At 39.2% G+C, this 18572-nt stretch overlaps 2 protein-coding genes across 2 annotated transcripts; both read right to left on the reverse strand.

Moving 5' to 3' along the window:
* Positions 1-8681: 8681 nt before the first annotated feature.
* LOC129773388 (serine/threonine-protein kinase fused) lies at positions 8682-11386 on the reverse strand. The gene is made up of 4 exons (XM_055776987.1): positions 11171-11386; positions 9039-11110; positions 8850-8979; positions 8682-8769 (listed from the first exon to the last, which is right to left on the reverse strand). Exons 1-4 carry the CDS (start codon positions 11279-11281, stop codon positions 8704-8706), a joined length of 2379 nt encoding a protein of 792 aa, XP_055632962.1. The 5' UTR covers positions 11282-11386; the 3' UTR covers positions 8682-8703.
* Positions 11387-15868: 4482 nt separating this feature from the next.
* Positions 15869-18478, reverse strand: LOC129762313 (chitooligosaccharidolytic beta-N-acetylglucosaminidase). The gene is made up of 3 exons (XM_055760480.1): positions 17224-18478; positions 16493-17164; positions 15869-16430 (listed from the first exon to the last, which is right to left on the reverse strand). The coding sequence occupies exons 1-3, from the start codon at positions 18176-18178 to the stop codon at positions 16249-16251; spliced, it is 1809 nt and encodes a 602-aa protein (XP_055616455.1). The 5' UTR covers positions 18179-18478; the 3' UTR covers positions 15869-16248.
* Positions 18479-18572: the final 94 nt, after the last annotated feature.

Here is an 18572-nt window from a genome sequence, read left to right on the forward strand (position 1 = left end):
TGACACAATGGGTGGGGAGAAAACTGGAGCAGCAAAGTCCACCCGTGGGCACGTTTCGAAAATAACTGAACATGTTGCAGGGCGACTTCGGGTCCAAGTTTTGGATCGATTCACGAGTAAATTTGGGGGAGAATTTGATTTATTTTCTCCAGTAACAATAAAGTCTGCATACTTTTTTCACAATGTGAAAATAGAAATAAATTTCAAATTATGTAAACCACCAACAAACACCCTAAACGCTTACCAATGACGGGCAAGCCCCCGGAGTGATCCGATAAGAGTGAAGGAAAAACCGGCAACATCGGCGGAAGGTCTAACAGAGCGACGGATAACGCGCGAGGGGTAGGAAATCAAATGTTTTCTTTTCCGTAATCGCATAATACATGGATGCAGCAGCAAACCAGCTCACCAGAGTCGACCAGTTGCATTGGATGCATTTTTCTGCACACTGGAGATCAGTCCGGAGCCTACACCGAGTGAAGGGTACGATCCAAGTTGTTGAACGTGCAAGTTGAGCGTTCAAGGTAAAGTATTTAAATAAACACATAACATGATTCATTAGTTTGAGCTCTTGAATTGAACACTTCAAGCCCCATTCCCACACAAATGGTGTTTTGTACCCTTTCTTTTGTATGATATGTTACTCCCATTGAAGAGTTATAGGTAAGCCAGACAGCTAGCTGTGTGTGGTGTTGTATCCTACTCTCTCCACTGCTGAATACACGTACTACTGGGGGGACAGATAGATACACAACTGAGATACGAATAGCGAATATTTCCCCCAATCATAAACCATAAACCAATCCGAAACAACCAAAGACACGCGCGCGATCTAAAAAACTCAGATAAAATCCATCACAGCATAAGACCAGACACTGCAGCTTAGTAATAATGTATTTACTTCCGCTCGAGTGCGATTATAGAGCCAGTTTTGAACCCAGACCGGTGAGTACTGAACAACGTGAGTGTTGTGAGAAAGCGGTCATTGACCATGAAGTAGATTACGTCCACAAAGTGATCTGACTTCCTCAAACAAACCCGCCCAATACTGATCGTACTCAACCGATCTCTGAATGACACCTTTCCCGACACTCACGAGAGAGTAGCGAATGGAGAGAAGCGTTTTCATGACTTGAAACATGCGTCTTTCAATGGACCGTAAGTAATTCTCTCCATAAATGATTTTTTGAAGTTTGTTGTCCACAATTTCATCAAATAATTCACTTGCGTCTGTTACTTATTTTTTTTACATTTTTTCCCCTGTTGGTTGTGAACCTCTGCGTCCATTATTTTGAATTATTGTGGTATACCCCATTTTTTTATACTACACTTCAAGCTTATCTACTGCTTCTTGATGAAGGAGTAGACTGAAAGCTATGGTGAGATAGGTGCCAATCAGGAATACTCTGTTTGATAAAATTTGTAATCCTAATCGGCGACGCAGACCAAATTTCCTTGGGCTGCAGAACAGCTTTATCAAGGTGTTGAAGTCTGCGTCTTTTTAGAGCTCCGCAGTTACAGAGCAAATGTTCCGAGGCTCCGCTTTCGGCATTACAATAGCGACAAATATCATCTTGTGCTAAATCTATGTTTTGAAGATAGTATTAGCTTGGACAGTGTCCTGTTATAAGACCAGTGAATGTGCTGAAGTCTTTCTTATTAAGGCTCAACAATTGTTGAGTAATACTAATACTCGGAGCGATAATTTTTTTTGCCTGGTTAATTTGTACAGCCATCCAATTAGCTATCACTTCCCGGTCTTCCTATATCTTCAGGTCAGTCAGACAGTCACAGTCAGAAAGTCCACAGAATGATTCTGGACCAGTGAAGGGCGAGCTTGAACCGTTCCTGGAAAGTTAATCTGCTCGCTCGTTTCCCTCTATACCGCAAAGGCCAGGAATCCAGTACAGTTGTACCGAACTTATCTGACTTAGTTGGCGTAGTAGGAAAATGCATTCCCAGAGAATTTTTGAAGAGCATTTAAAAGCGTTTAGAGCTTTAAGTGCCGCTCGATTGCCTGAGAATGCAGATGTTAGCATGTCTATATTTTCTTTTGAAGTAGACATTTAAACATTCTATTATTGAAGCTATTTCTGCCTGAAAAACTGTTGACCAGTTACCCATAGCCACAGATACACTCCATACACTCCAGCACCTGTTCTGATTCCCATTTTCGACCCATCAGTGCAGAACATGATTGAACCATTACGAACGTTGGGACCACCTTTATCCCATACTGAACGAGCATGTTCGATCACTCTATATGGAATTTCAAAATTAGTCCTATGTTCCATCCAATCACTGTTCATCTCTGAGGCTGTTCCAACGGGTAAGAGATTAAGGATGCTCAAGCGACCAGTTTTGTCCCCGTCTAGTATTATATTCATCTTTTAAGTTTTAGAGCGCTTTTCTTAGCCTCAAGCTGAACATGTTGGTTCAAAGGTAACAGGTGAAGGCGTCTTCCAATGTCTTTGAGGGTGTTCTTCGCATTGTTCCAGTAATTGCAACGCATGCCAGTCGTTGGAGTTTGTTTAGCTTTTTCGTAGCTACCTTTGTCTCAAGCGTTGAGCATCTATGTGACGTCGTTGTGGCGATTTTTGCGAAAAGATCTTGGCTTACATCATTATAAGATCAAATTGAGGCAAGAACTGAAGCCGCTTGACCACCAGAAGCGTCGTATGTTCGTGAATTGGGCTGAGCAACAGCTTGAAAATGATCCGGATTTCATCAAAAAATCATCTTCAGTGATGAGGCTCATTTCTGGCTGAACGACTTCGTCAATAAGCAAAATAGGCGTTATTGATCAGGCAGAATCCACACTTACTACATAAGTCACCATTGCATCCCGAAAAAAATACGGTTTGGTGCGGTTTATGGTCCGGCGGCGTCATTGGGCCGTACTTCTTCCGTGATGATCAAAACCAGTACGTTACCGTGAATAGGAATCGCCACCGCTCAATGATAACCGAATATTTTTGGCCCGAATTGGATGATATGGATTTGGACAATATGTGGTTTCAACAGGACGGCCCCACAAGCTACACAGCGAATTTAACAATCGATTTATTGAAAACCTAGTTTGATGAGCGTGTTATGTCACGAAATGACCCAGTCAATTGGCCGCCTCGGTCGTGCGATTTGACGTCGTTAGACCATTTCCTGTGGAGCTACGTCAAGTCTATGGTCTATGCCAACAAGCAAGTGACGATTGATGAACTTCGTACGAATATCGAACGTGAAATTGCAGCAGTATCGGCCGATTTATGCTTGAAAACCGTCGAAAATTTGGTTCAACGTCTGGACTTCTGCAAGCGTGCCCGTGGTGGCCAATCAAAAGAAATCGAGTTCCACACATAATGGCATCAAATGTACTTTCACATGAACAAAGCATTTCATTGATATCAAAACCGTTTTTGTTTTATTTAAAAAAAACTTTTGTAGCGCTCTTATTGAAAAACGCTTTATATACTGATTATAAACCTTTATTCAGTATATTTGGCAAATCAGGACAGAATTCAATTTTTGTAACGAGGCTGCAACGTTGTATTATAGAACTATAAATATATGATTTTGATATTTTATACAGACCTTCGGAGAAAATGGCCAATGCAGACTTCTGTTCTAGATTCCCACTTTCAGTAGAGGAACCTAAAAGACTTGACGAGCAGTTTGTGAAGAGTTCAAATTTTATGGAGTAATTACCGTTGGATTACACAATTATCGCCAAAGAAACAAAATTGGACAAATATTTACAGCAGATTATGACTTTTATTGCACACGGTTGGCCAGACAGGATTGATAAATGGTATAAGAATATTTATTCACATTATCAGGACTTAGAGGTGATTGACGACTGCTATCTGTTTCAAGACAGAGTAAATATACCTACGGCGTTACAAAGGAAAATTTTGAAATTATTGCATGCGAATCACGTAGGAGTAGACAAAATGAAACAAAAAGCAAGAAGATGTGTTTATTGGTTTGAGATCAATAATGACCTGAAAGATTATGCGAGGGCTTGTGATGTGTGTATCAAAAAGGGGGTTATACCTGGTCAAGATGTGACCTATGCTTGGCCTAAGGCAACTAAACCCTTTAGCGGAATACATGCAGATTTTTTTTCTTCGAAGGCAATACTTGTTTGCTTGTTTGGAGATTGAAACTATTAATTCAAAAAACATGTACAGAAGCAAAAAAAGTCAAAAGAAAATTTGTAAAGTTTTCTGCAAGATTTGGGTTGCCTGACACAATAATTACTGGCCTTTCAACCGTAAATTTCCAGAGTTTTCTGAACAGCAAAACAGCCTAACAACTTTTTTTTCTAATTTTAAATTAATTATAAAAAAGTCACAGGAGGGTTGTGTCCGAGACACGACCGCATAGTTGACGTAGGATTCCGTTAGGTGATCTGTTGATTTTGGATATGTTTGAAGAATTACCTCGTTAAACTCTTTGATAATGATTTGATGGCCCTGAAAAGGACCGTTTTGTTTGGTTGTTGGGTATTGTTTGTTCACTCGACCAGTGTTTACCGAGTGATGATGACAGAAGGATGGTAAACAGTCTTTAGATGGTGCGTATCAGATAAAAGATACCGAAGTGGAACGAGATATGATGAAAGCCGCCCTCTGTGATTCTAGACGAGATACCTCCTGTGATATGTATGGATGAAGTAAAGAAAAGAAACTCACCAATATATAAGATAATATAAGACAATTACCAATACCGAACACAATCATCAATTTTTCTCACCATTACTGGAGAACATGTAGAGAAAACATTCTTGGAATGGAGAAAGTAATTTTCTTCTATAATTTTCACTTTCTAAGTGTTTATTCAACCTAACGCGAATTTTAATTGGACTAACAACACCTAATACTATATGTAGAGCATATGGGAAATCACATTTTCTACTATTTTTCATGCCGTACAAACTTTGGTGAAAATGGGTGAAAATGAACACAACAAAACAGACAGCTTAAATCGAACGACCCGTTCTCGAGCGGGAACACACCTTGGTTTTCATTTATGAGAATTGAAATAAATCGTTTCATATATCAAGTCATTTTAACACAACTGCTACCATATACAATTTTACACTTACACTTGTGCTATATTTTTCACAATACACGATCGGTTATTGATATGAAATTTCACGAAGTAATCAACGTTAAAGTTCCAAATTTAAATTTTATTTGCTAAAATTAATCGTATCACTCACCTTAAAAATGCCCCCGACTTGCATATATTTGCAATGTCGATTTCCCCCAGGCAGCTTGGTTTTGACGCCTCTGTTAGTGAATACATTTCGGCGGGAACAATAGTTCCCCCTACATTCATGTATTTGCAAACCGATTTCCCCCAGGCAGCTTGGTTTTGATGTCTCTGTTAGGGAACACATTTCGCTGGGAGCAAAAGCTCCCCCTTCTTTCATGTATTTGCAATGCCGACTTCCCCCAGGCTGCTTGGTTTTGACGTCTCTGTTGGGGAACCGCCGCATGTGTCGTCAATTTCGACCAATCAAAAGTGGATATTTCCGTTAGGATAGGGGTTGAGATTTTCCAATTGTTCAATAATTAGTTTCATAACATATATTATTTTCTTCAATATAAAAAATAAACAGTATTTTTGATCATAGTTTTATATAGTTTTTGTGGTAAGTGGAAAACAGTAAAATAAACTCTTTTGTTTCAAAACAAATTGATAGTCCTGAGAAGGACTGGAATGGTTTAATGGGTTGTACGGAATCTGCTGCGTCGGATGTAGCAGTTTAGTTTTGGGAGCGGTAGCTTTTACGGATTCGCTGATGCTTTCCTTGACTTTGGCTTTTTCCTTGATCGGCTTCTGTGCGTCGATTTGCGAGGGTTTGATTGGCACCACCACGACGAGCTAAACGACGGATAGCGGGTGTGATACGATGCGATGCAATGCACTTCGCTCCTCTGCCTCCTTTGCCGCATCAAATTTTTGATGTGAAGAGAAGCGCACCAGCAATGCACACTAGATTTAATTCGATGCTCTCCGCTGCTTCCTCTTTTTTGCTCCCTTTGCCGCATCGCATCCATCGTTGGTTGCCGATGGCTTCCTCTCCTTTGCCGCACCGTATGGTGTTGGTTGATTTGTAGAGCACTGCACACTAGAAGCTCAGATGTTTGCCGATCTGAGCGTTGAACGAGAATGAGAAATCCAAAAATGCTACCGTCCTTTTATATCAGTTGGTATGTGAGAAATAGGCGCCCCCCACTCGCTCGCCATGCAAATATTTGACTCATCGGGGAACGAAAGAAGTGAAGCAGGCGAAAAAGAAATGAAGTCAATTTCGACCAATCAGTACCGTTTGGATAGGGGTTGAGACTTTTCAATTTGTTCGATAGTTAATTACATGATATGAATTATTTTATTCAAGGTGAAAAATTGTGCCGCAATGTTTTGATGTAAAAATCTCATCAATCCGTCATGAAATGACTGAGCAATAAGCGTTTGAAATTGGACTTTTTTCACGATGCGATCGATATTCGTTTTTCAATTTGTACCCCAATATGTTCCCGAAAGACGTAATCCTACGTCAAAAATAAATTTCGCTACCAGCAAGTAGAAACATCAGGGATTCAAAATCCCACCGCTACCATCAAGGTAGAATCTCCTTTCACAGAAACTCCATTATTTGTGTCCGAAAATCCACCACTACCAGACTGGTAGAAGAACTCCATTAATTGGACACGAAGTCCGATCGCTACCGAAAGGTAGACTCTCCGAACCGCTACTCAGTGTACAAACTCCATTAAATTTCAACCGTTGATAAATCACACGGACAATCTGAACTATTCAATAATTGGATGCAAAAAAACATAGACTAATTACCTTCTACTTTCACCTCGTCGCCAGATTGTAGAAAACCAGCAATGTTTTACATCCAGATATTCTAATCACATCGTTGAATACGAACAACCGTACTCCGTTAGAGTCCAAGAAAGAATACCTTTTTTTTCGTTTATTTATCTGTTCCTCATATATTGCATGGCCTGCTATTAAATACATATCTCTACAGGTTAAGCACAAAATTGAATTCCATGCCAAACCGATATAGTGATTGTCAGATTTTCATGAAAATTGGTAGTTTTATTCCTCATCGTAAAATATTAGACCCGTATTTTTCTATTTTTTCATTAGGGTGACCATTTCAATTTTTCGTTCAATATTCCTATGCGCATCTATGCGACTAGAATCCAATTTTTATACTATGGGGTGGTGGCATCAAATTGGAATATCGATCATCTGAATCGGCCCGGTAGTTTAAAAGTTATGAATTTAAAAGTCATTTTTCGAAAAAAAAAATGGGAAAAATTGTTTTTTTGTTCAACCCTAAAATGGAAATGACCACACTAATGATAAAAAAACGGGTCTAATGTCTTACGATAAAGAACAAATCTACCACTTTTCACAAAAATCTGAGAACAACTATGTCGGTTTGACATGGAATGGCTGTATATCAACATTTCCATCGCACTTCTAGGTGGATTGACACTATTTTCATAACTCAAATAACCATTCAAGACACTTACATACATGTTGTTAAATTATCTTGAAATTTCTGAGAGATTGATTTCTAAACAAAATTCTTAATAGAATGTAACTTTCACTACTTTGACCCATTGTCACTTCCTCTAATGGCGGGTTTACATTAGAGAGATCTATAGCTTTAGATGGATTTATTCACGCGAAAATAGGTGTAAACGGGTGAGAATAAATATGATACACTTATTCGCGGTATTTATAACTTGAATAAATTCAGAAAATGTAAACGCATGTGAATTTCTCACTGGTGAGAAATCACTAAGTTGGATGCAGTTCTACTTCAGGTGAATAAATTCACCGAAAATATGAATATATTCATTATAGAAGTTCACGCTAGTGTAAACGGTTGATGCGATTTCTATAAATCTCATCATATTTCTTCCCATGAATATATCACTAGTCTAAACCCACCCTAAGAGGTAAGATTGGATCAACTTTCATTTAATCGTAGTTCAGTGAAAAATTAATATTATTCAACAATTCCTTGAACACTTACGAGTTTTCATCATTAGAGAACATTTCTACGTCATCAGAATTGAATTGTTGAATTATGTTTTATTCAACAAATAGTTCGAAAACTACCTTCCTTTTTTGACCCATTTTCACCCCCATCGACGGTACAAGTTATCTATTCACGCAATATCTTTCTTGAAGTTTGCTGTCCACAATTTCATCAAATAATGCATGTTATTCATTTTCATACATAGCAGAATTTGAATTTCAATTATACAGAACAATGATCTGTGTATATCAGTTGTGTTGTCCGTGATTCATGATTTGTTGGCCCTAAAGGTTATTCACATAGAAAATTATTCCCAGTTTCAATCCCAACACATTTTTCGGAAATTATTTTCCTATGCAAATAATACATTAAATCGGATGCGCATTCTGCATACCTTGAATACTCATTGAGCATCCGCCAGAAATCGTAAACAAATCCGATACAGCAGTGTTCGATAATCCCTTATTATTCATCCCGTTTGGAAGAACGCAGTATTTCGGAACACAGAAGGTTTTCAAATTGGGATATTCGTAACAATATAATGAAGTGGGAAATCACGAAAGGTTCGTGTAAATGGCATTCGATAAATTAAGATAAAAAACGATGCAAAACATAAACAAATATATTCAAAAGGCAGTTTCTGCGGCAATAAACGACAAATATTGGAATTCGTCGAGGGCACACTTTGCTTCCTGTCAATATGAAAAAAAAAACACGAAACATACATTAACAACAATGCAACCATTTGAGAACATAAATTAATCATTCCTACCAGCTTCACATCACCATTTTGATCCTCAAGGAGTGATTCCAGCGATGATTTTATCTCATTGTTCCAATGCTTTTGTAGCGCCAAACAACTGAATCTCGCCAAAATCCGCAACAACATGCAGGTCCTATGTCTGAAAGCGCACATAAAATGTGAAAATACAGAAATATAAAAGATAATATCCATTCAAACCTTAGGACGGAATTCCTGTGCCTCAACATCTCGATGAGATTGACATCCTCGTGGAACACTATCTGTTCGATGATTTCCGCGTTCTCCGGTAGCTCCCGCAAGGCACAATTCAACACCGCCAGCACCGAGCAGCTTAATCGCACGTAATCTTCGTTGGTCCGGACGGCATTGATAAAATTCACAAACAGTTCTTTCACCCCGAGAATCTCGATGGCGTCGCAGAACTGCTTGAGAAAGTTCTCTCGGGAGTGTATCAAATAGCAGACCAGATCGTACACCGCGGTCAGTGTTTTCACCTCGTTATTGTCCATCGAAGACATCAGCCGGATGGAGTTATCGGATCGCGTTAAAGCTACCACCGGTGAGGATTGACTTTCGCTGTTCGAAGCGGTCAGTTTTTTGTTACACAACAGCTTGGATGCGTACACAAGATTAGGAACCAGTTTCAGTTCGGCGTAAACGTCGAGAATATCATCGAATATGGCAGGAGGAGCATCGATCGCAAGCGGAAGGCTCAACAGGTGGGCAACGTTTTCGATAACCTTGGCACTGGCTCTGCAATTCCTGAGCGGCGCAACGATTATGCTCACGAAGTTTTGCTGTTTCAAAGAATCCAGTTCTCCGTCGAGAATTTCCTGCATTGACTTCTGAAGGAACACTAACCATTCTTCATTTTCTATTGGTGGATTTTGCGATTCGTCACAGGAATCCCAACCAGGGAGAAGCGTTGGAGTGATCTTCTCCAGTTTCTTTTCGCACTCCGGTGGCTCTTCGATGGACTTTTTAGTGATACTTTGGGATGTTTTCTCTAATTCGAGACGAATCGAAAAGTTGTCGATATTTTGACTAAGTTTCCTCCGTTCTAGTTCTTGACATTTGAATTTTAGTGACTGATTTTGGAGACTCATGCTGTTCAGTCTGTTTGCAAGCTCGTTGGGGGTTATGATTTTCTGTCCTCGTTTATCCACCATGGGGAAATTGTCATTAAAATGGTTCACCACTAAATTCGGATTGTCTTGAACACCTCGTGCGTTTTCGCCAAGATGATGATGGTATTCTACGGTGCAGTCATCTGGATTAATCACTCTCATAGCCTCGGTACCTTTCATTTTACTCTTCTCACCGTCTGGTATGATATTCCGCAGCATAGGAACCGCACTAAATTCCTCAGCATCCGTTTCGCCATATTCAATATCACTTTGAAGAATTACATTCATACTATCCCTCGAAGATGACAACTCTTCCTCGTTGGAACCTTTTGCCGATTTGGGTGGATGTTTCGAGCCAGACTGCATATGATCGTAATGTTCCCCATACATAATTCGATTAGTTTGTTTTCTTTTTTCGCTGCTCTGAGAGGCTGTGAGTGGATTAGTGAAGGGTGACTCCGGAATGTCTTCCTTCAATATCATAATTTGTCCCTTCACAAAGGGATGATTTATAATATTTGCCCATGGCATTCGATGCAGAGGGTCTCTTTCCAGCAGTCCTTGCACAAACGAGATACAGTTTGCGGTCAGGAAGCTGGGCCACTTGATGTACTGATTTCGAATCAGCCGAACTAAGTAAACCATCGAAGTTGAGCTGAAAGGAGGCTCCCCCGCTAGCATTTCATAAATTATACAACCAAGTGACCATAAATCGGCATGATGGTCGTAGGGCTTTGCCTCCAACAGCTCCGGTGCCATGTATAATGGCGTTCCTTTGATAGACGTGAGGACGTGGGTTCCCATTGTCATATTCCGCGCGAATCCAAAGTCACACAATTTAGCGGTCATATTTTTGTCCATCAGAATATTTTGAGGCTTCAGGTCTCTGTGCAGGATACGATGTGAATGAAGATAATAGAGAGCTGATACGAGATCGTAGGTTATTTTTTGTGTCTTTGGCTCACCCAGCGAACCATCTCGAAGCAAACTGTGCAGATCTGTTTTGGCGAATTCGGTCACGGCGATGATTTCATTTTCAGTCTCGAACGAATCCAGCATGCGAATGATGTTTGGATGTTGAAGATTACGCTGAATTTCACATTCCCCACGAAGGCCTTTCAATTCTCGTCCCGATCTTCCGCGCTAGAATGTGGAACATATTTCAAGTATACCATAATTACCCATACATTACTCCCTTTATACCTTGCTGATAATTTTGAGAGCCACCGTCACTTTTGAATCTTTGTCAACGGCTTTGTATACTTTACCGAATGAGCCTTCCCCAACCAAATTACTGATGGTATATTTTTCCATGCTATTCGCAATTCGAACACACAAAAACAACTGTTATCGTTTTGTTTATTTCAGTGGGACAGAGCTACAGATGGTTATCAAAAATAAAAACAAAAACATTCGGCAGCCCTCGGTTGCTGACAGTTGTTGTCATTGGAACGCAAACTTTTGCGTTCTACTTTCCGTCGCATTCGCGGGCTTCTTGTTGGAGTTATGTTTTCGAAAAAGCGAGTAAACGGAGCTTTCACATGCCAACGGCTGAATCGTATTGGAATTTCACTGGCACTTAGTGATCCCCGATTTGTGAAATTAATCGTTCATCAACTAATCGAATATTTTTCGGCTGTTCGTTAGGTCGAAGACATAGTGAACGCTATGCGATGCGGGTGCGAGTGCGGGCCTGTTTGCGGGAAAGCTTACTTGTTTACGAATGTGGAAATCAAACGCAAACCAGTAAGACATCACATAGTGAACGCGATGCGATGCGGATTTCAATGCGGCGAAACTGTTTGTGGAGTGTTTTGCCGTGAGTGAACGCAAGTGATGGTTACCAGACAATTTTCGCAAATATCTTCACAATCGAACTCATCGAACAAAAGTAAAAATTGAGTTGTTATTTTACTAATTTCGTTTTGTTCGATGAATCATATAACTTTATTCTAATTTACATGATAAATGAATAAAAATCACTTTTGTGTTTTTTATATTTATTGCAATGAGTTCTGAAAAACACGATATTACTTTTAGGGCTTTCCATTTATCATGTTCACAGAAAAAAAAAACGATCTTCAATACCGTTGATCGTGGCTTCTCATTAGAACATTCAATACATGTACAGTTATTTACATTTAATGCGACATTTAGCTAATTGAACAGGTCTGTAATGCGACACGTTTTATTGGACATTTTTACCTCTAATTGTACATTTTTGTAAACATCAAGTTCGGAGCTCAAATGATGACCGCATATTAAAAGTCGCCACCAGACGTCGACACTGTACCACTCCTCGACAATTTCCAATTACAGGTCAAAATCGCCTACAGTGCGACACTGAGTGGTGTCTCGGCATGTCGCATTAAATGTAAATTACCCCAGGTAACAAGCAAGCACTTAGAAATGGTCTTAAATCAGCACTGTATCCACATATAGAATACTGAATAAATGCTTATCAAGCGCTATAAACCAATATAGGGTGCTCCCTTGGCCGAGTGGTTAGCGTCATAACTAATATGCCGGGTGTTCGGATTCGATTCCCGTTCTGGTCGGGGGAATTTTTCGTCAAAGAAATTCCCTCCGACTTGCACTGTGATCACGCGTATTCTCTAGAGCTTGCTACTCACAATGCATTTAAGGCGTGTTATTTGGCATAGAAATCTCAACTAAGTACTAATAAAAATGACGCAAGTAATACTACGTTGAGACGGCGAAGTTCCTCTAGGAACGTTAATGTCATTGAAGAAGAAGAAGGGTGGATATAATGATAAAAAGGTGAAATATAGGGCTCTTTCACTGCTTAAGTTACAGCTTTAAATAAGCATTACTAAAGCTTACTTATGGCTATCTGAAAACATCACTTGTTATGGCAGGCTTAAATAAGCATCATTCATGCTAAAATATGATTTCATAAAAACGTCAAGATGTTTTTCTTTCGTTTCTTCTAGGAATAAGCCATTGAAATCAATCAACAGAAAACAAAAAAAAATCATATACATTTCATGGGCCCATCCACACAGGTTTATTGCAAGTTATTATTGAGATTATAACAGTACTCTTCTTTATTTAGATCTACGGCACACTGTTTGGAATGAGAAATAATTGTTATATTAAAATTACCTTATGAGATTCGAACCGGGGTACTTCCCAGCAAACATTAAATCGTATAATTTTGCTCGTGCTAGGTCTTACAAGAAATCAGAATAAATCATAATCGCATATAATATCAATCAAAGTATGTATCGTGTATATTTGAAATCGCATAAAATTCGGTATAATAAACATCAGTTTTATGATGTACATTGTCGTAAAACATATTTAATCCGCATCATATGCGTATATTAAGCTGATGCAGTTTGTGTGTCATATAAGCGTATAATTTAAATCGATTCAGTACTGCAGTAAATCATGTTGCATTCTGAAGAAAATCATGAAACAGTAAATCATATTAGATCCTAATAAAGAACATATTACATCATATTGAAATGTCAGTGAAATGCTGACGCACTCGAAAGTTTTAACTGCTGTTGAATTAAATTTCAGATAGCTGGTGGATGATAATCCGGACGACCGGAATTCGAACCCACATCGCAGCAGTTTTCACCAAACATCAATCTGTGCCATTTTAAACATTCATATTCCACTCCCAACACAAGTCAATCAAACAATTGTTATTTTTACAGACATAAATACTCATATATAAAAATGGCGATTCGTGAGGCTATAATATACATTTCAAGAAAATATTTTGAGCCATTTGTTTTTTTCTATGTCTGTAATAAATCGTATTTGAGTATGGCAAAAGTCGTATTTGGTGCTTTGACAAGTCATGATTATATTCATATTAGATCGCAATTCAATTCAACATAATCGCTATTATAGCCGGTCAATGTTGCATATTCATCCAAACAAATTCGGTAAGCATTTGCCATGTATGTATATGGCCTCCACTTTTGCATGCATATGCCAGTTAGGCGCATTATATGCCAACCAAATTTTAGGGCATATGATGTTATATATACGCTCGTTATGCGATTTAATGTTTGCTGAGGTGAATCATTTAAGATCGTAATAAAGAACACATGACATATTGAAATGTCAATGAAATGCTTTAACATTGTCAAGTTTAATTTCATAACAGCAATGTCTGAACACATACGGAAGAATAAAATAATTAAATTTAAAAAAAGTGGCTCTTATAGTCGATTACTCACAAAACATCGCAACCACTAGAGAGAAGCTAAACGGATCGAAACAAATATGAGCGAAACTCATAACCAATTAACAGATGAAAATGGAATGTTGAATGAATCATCAAAACAAAACAATTTGGATTTTGATTTGATTGCAGGAATAGAGCAATTCAATGACTTCAATGATGATGGTAATTTATTTTTAATTTTTAATTATTTCATAAAACGTGTTTAATTTCAATCTATTACAGGAAACCATAGATTTTTTATGGATTTACAAAAATGGACTGCTGAATATCAGCACTCGAAATTTCCTCAGTGCTCAGAGGTCCTCAGAATCTCTCAGAATCTCAGAAACTCAGAAAAATCAGTCCTGGTTTTCATATTTAAAGTATCATTCATCTTATTCTATCTATTCAATATTCATGAAGACATGAATTGGGAGCTATCCAGCTATTCTTATTGATAGTAGAAAATCATTCATCCCACTAAGATGAAGAAATCGCCGTAGTACTGTTATCAGCGGATGATATAGTAAAACCATACCAAATAGCCGGTCGTTTAACACAATTTCGAAACTTCAGTAATCTCCAGCTGCAATATGCATTTTATATTATTAAATATTATGGAAAAGGAATAATCTTCCGACACTAAAGCTGTCAGTATCATCTATTCCGTTTTATATGCAACTAAAATTGCGTGAGTCTACATTCTATAATATTGTCCCGATACAAAAAGAGTAAAGTAAATTGAATAGAATCAGATGGCAAACCATCACTAACCTTCACAAAATAAAATCAATTTCTAATTCCTGGATCACATTTAGTTCTCAATCAGTTTAAATAACCTATTTCACGTTGATTTCGTTCAAGTTGCAGGATGTTGTAGTTTGTATATCGTTGCCCGCATAGGATACTGCTCGAGTACGCTTTTCAAAGCATCCATACTGCTTGTTACCTCTATATACTATTCGTACGAATAGTACGATCACTCTCCGTAAGTTCTCGATTGGGTTTAGATCTGATAAACGAGCTGGCCAGTACAGATTCTAAAGGTTCTAATTCATTGGATCATGCCATGACCATTCGGCTTTTATGAACTGCTGCGTTGCCCTATCGGATAACCCAATTACTACGGTGGTTTTGATGCAAAAACGACAGTAAACGGCCCTGAAGTACTTCGTTGTACTCCTGACTGTTCATTCGTGTTGATTAATGGACTATCTGAATCAGGCCTCATTGAGAAAATTTTCTCAAAGTAATCAAACTTCCGCCTCCAATATTACGAATTGAAAAGTTACGTTACACGTTCCGTACGTCCTTTCAGTCTGAAGAATTTTATCCTGGTTGAACTTTTTTCCATCATAGGAGGTTACCTGAAATAGTGAACCCGATGGGATTAGCTGTTTTCTTACCCGCATCTTTGGAGATTTTTTTTATTGTTTGTGGAGAATGTTTCTCAAAGAGGCCTTCATTATGACAAGAATGTTTAGAATCGAATTATCGTGCCATCAAACGCGCATAAAAAATATAGCTAACAAATTAAACAAAATATTTTATCCGAAAGGTCAGCGCGACCACAAAGAATTCCGAAGAAAGAAGCGATTACTGCTCATTTCTCTTTTTCTTATTTGAGCTAACCTGTTGTATAAAAAACGGGAGAATGAATCAAATGGTTAAAAAAAAGTAAAAAAAAACTGCAGTTCCTTATTCATTGGCCATCGAATTTCAATTTTTATTCACTCACATTCAATTTGTTACTACTATCCAAAAGAATATTCTGAACTATAAAGTTTATGAAACAAAGTTATGAATGACAAATCAAACGTCCACTGATAAAAACATGCAGATCGAGGCGTTTAGAAGATTGAATTAACCACTACATTGTAAATTCAATCTAATCAAAACACCTCTTAAACAAATGAAACTTCAGAGGCCGTACCGGCGTTTTTTCCCCGGATTTGGATCCATTAATTGACGCCAACTATTCTTTCGCTTCGATTATTGGTTGCATAGTATTCGTTCGATTAATAATCGATCTTTGTAGGAAGTATTTAATTATTCGAACGATTATCGGGGATCACTACCGGCACTCGTCTTCATTCTGGACACACCACTGAGGCGTTACGGCTTCGGGATTTATACCACGCGTTATGAGCCGATCTCGCTGGCGGTAAAATCGCCCTTCAACTTTCGAAGCGTCGATTTGTGGATCAGCCCAAAGACGCTCTCCGACCGCTGCCAGTCTAGGCCAGGTACGTGAATCTACGGGTAGAAATAAAAGCATTTTTTGTATTCGTTATGTGTTGTTCTCTACTTGAAATTACCCAACGAATGTTCATCAATAAACTCTGTCCAGATGCAAGCTTCACCACCAAGAATGAGACTGTTTTTCAAAATCTTATTGTTGTACACCTTCCGCCAACCATAGTAATTGGTGACGCCCCAAAATCCGTGATCAAAATACCATGCGTTCTTCGTTGAGATAATCAGCCGATAACCCTTTTTTAGCAGTTGCTTAGGCAATTCATTGCTCTCCTCAACCCAGGTTTGCACTATATATCGATCTTTCGATAGATATGTTTCAATAACTTCTGGGTCAGTTAGATGACTGGACCACAAAATGGTTGGTGAAAGCGGTTCGTTGGACCGTGATCGGTCCCACAACTTCAGCACACTTCGCTGGAACTCTCCCCACAGATCAAGAAAATCCTTTTGCTCTCGTCCTCTTCTATGGCTTGCCAAATAATCCACAATTTCTTGGGTAGCATTCCAGCAACCAAAGAATACCTCATCGCCACCCATGTGTATAATTTCGCCCGTTGGAATCAGACTGGCGAAATCAGCATACACCTCCTGCAGTACATTGTACAGATTAGGATTCGCCGGATTTAGCTGGCCACAGGGTGGTTCGATGCATAACTTTCGCCAAGGTTGCTCGTTTAGGCAGACTGATATATTTCCAAGTCCAGCATCTGCGGTCCACTGCCAACCATTGCCTATTTGGAAGCGTAAAAATGAAATAGATGCGATCAAGAATCTTACCCAAGATGTATACCAGCATGTGCAGGTGCATCAAACTCTAAAATCACCCGAATACCACGATATCTCGCGTACTCGAAGATCTGTCTCACGTCCTTTTGCTTGTAGATATGCCTCTCCGAGTAAGCACCATTGAAGGTAACCTGCGGAAAACTAACCAGTTCCAGAGGGAAGCTCTGCGAGTCCGTAATGTGCCAGTGGAGAACATTCATCTTGGTCGAAGCCATTCCGTCCAGTTGTCGTCTTATTGCTTTAAGTGATATAAAATTTCTCGCCGTATCCAGCAATAGCCCTCGATGAGGAAACACGGGAGAATCACTGATGTGCGCTTCAGTGAGGATTAAGAGACAATTTCCATCACGATATTGCTTCGCTGTTGTCAGCTGGGATAAGGATTCAAGAGCGTGTCTCGCACCGAAAACTGTGTTGGCAATGATGGCCACTTCAACAGTACTGCCTTGGGTAGACACGTGTAGTTCGTACGATTCATTTGTTTGCCACGATAGAGAAGTTTCTGTCGCTTGTATGTTGGTAGATATTAAAACATTACTGGCAGAAGTCCGATTACAACTTCTACCACATTCTCTGAATAGATTTTTTATAAATATTTTCTGCGTTTCATTGAGAAATTGTTTGACTTTCCTATCTTCAGGGGTCCCAGCGTTGTCAAACCGAACATTTCCAGGCAGGATTTCCGTTGTTTCATGACTCAATCGAAACTCGCCGGTGGGGATCGGCCACAAGGCACTATATTCACCACAGACCAATCGACACTCGTTCAATGAGTCAAAATATTGTTCACTCTCATTCAAATAATCCTGATGTTGTCGAAGGCACTTCCCGCTGAAGCATCGAAACTTGTACAATGAACTGATACTTTCTCGATCCACTGCAATCGCAATCTTCACGATAACAACACAAACCGTGACAACCGCTAGAAAGGAGCAAGCCTTCGAGTTGACCGCTCTCATTGTGGCGTGATATCGAACTGAACTGTTTCATGGGGGAAGCCGACCTGTTTATGCGGTGATAGCACACAGCACGCGTCTGCCCTTCTCGCCGATTTTATAGTAAACTTGTAATCTCTACAGAACTTACAACGCGGTAGGTGTGAAAACAATGTATATTCAACGCTGGCAAAATGGCCAAAATCGTTACGTCGTATGGGGAACAAACCGTCGGGTTTATAAATAGCATCAATTAAATGACAAGCGCACCGCAGTTGTTTAGGTCACTCTTCGACCTATACAGGGAAAGCAATTGTCGGTAATAATCGCAAGAGACGAAATGTACTCCCTCACGTTCCCGATGAGCAACATATTTGTGATAAAAGCGGGTATTGAGAACTGAAGTAAGCTTATCTAT

Source organism: Toxorhynchites rutilus, chromosome 1 (genome assembly GCF_029784135.1).
Source record: "Toxorhynchites rutilus septentrionalis strain SRP chromosome 1, ASM2978413v1, whole genome shotgun sequence".
Lineage (NCBI taxonomy): Eukaryota > Metazoa > Arthropoda > Insecta > Diptera > Culicidae > Toxorhynchites > Toxorhynchites rutilus.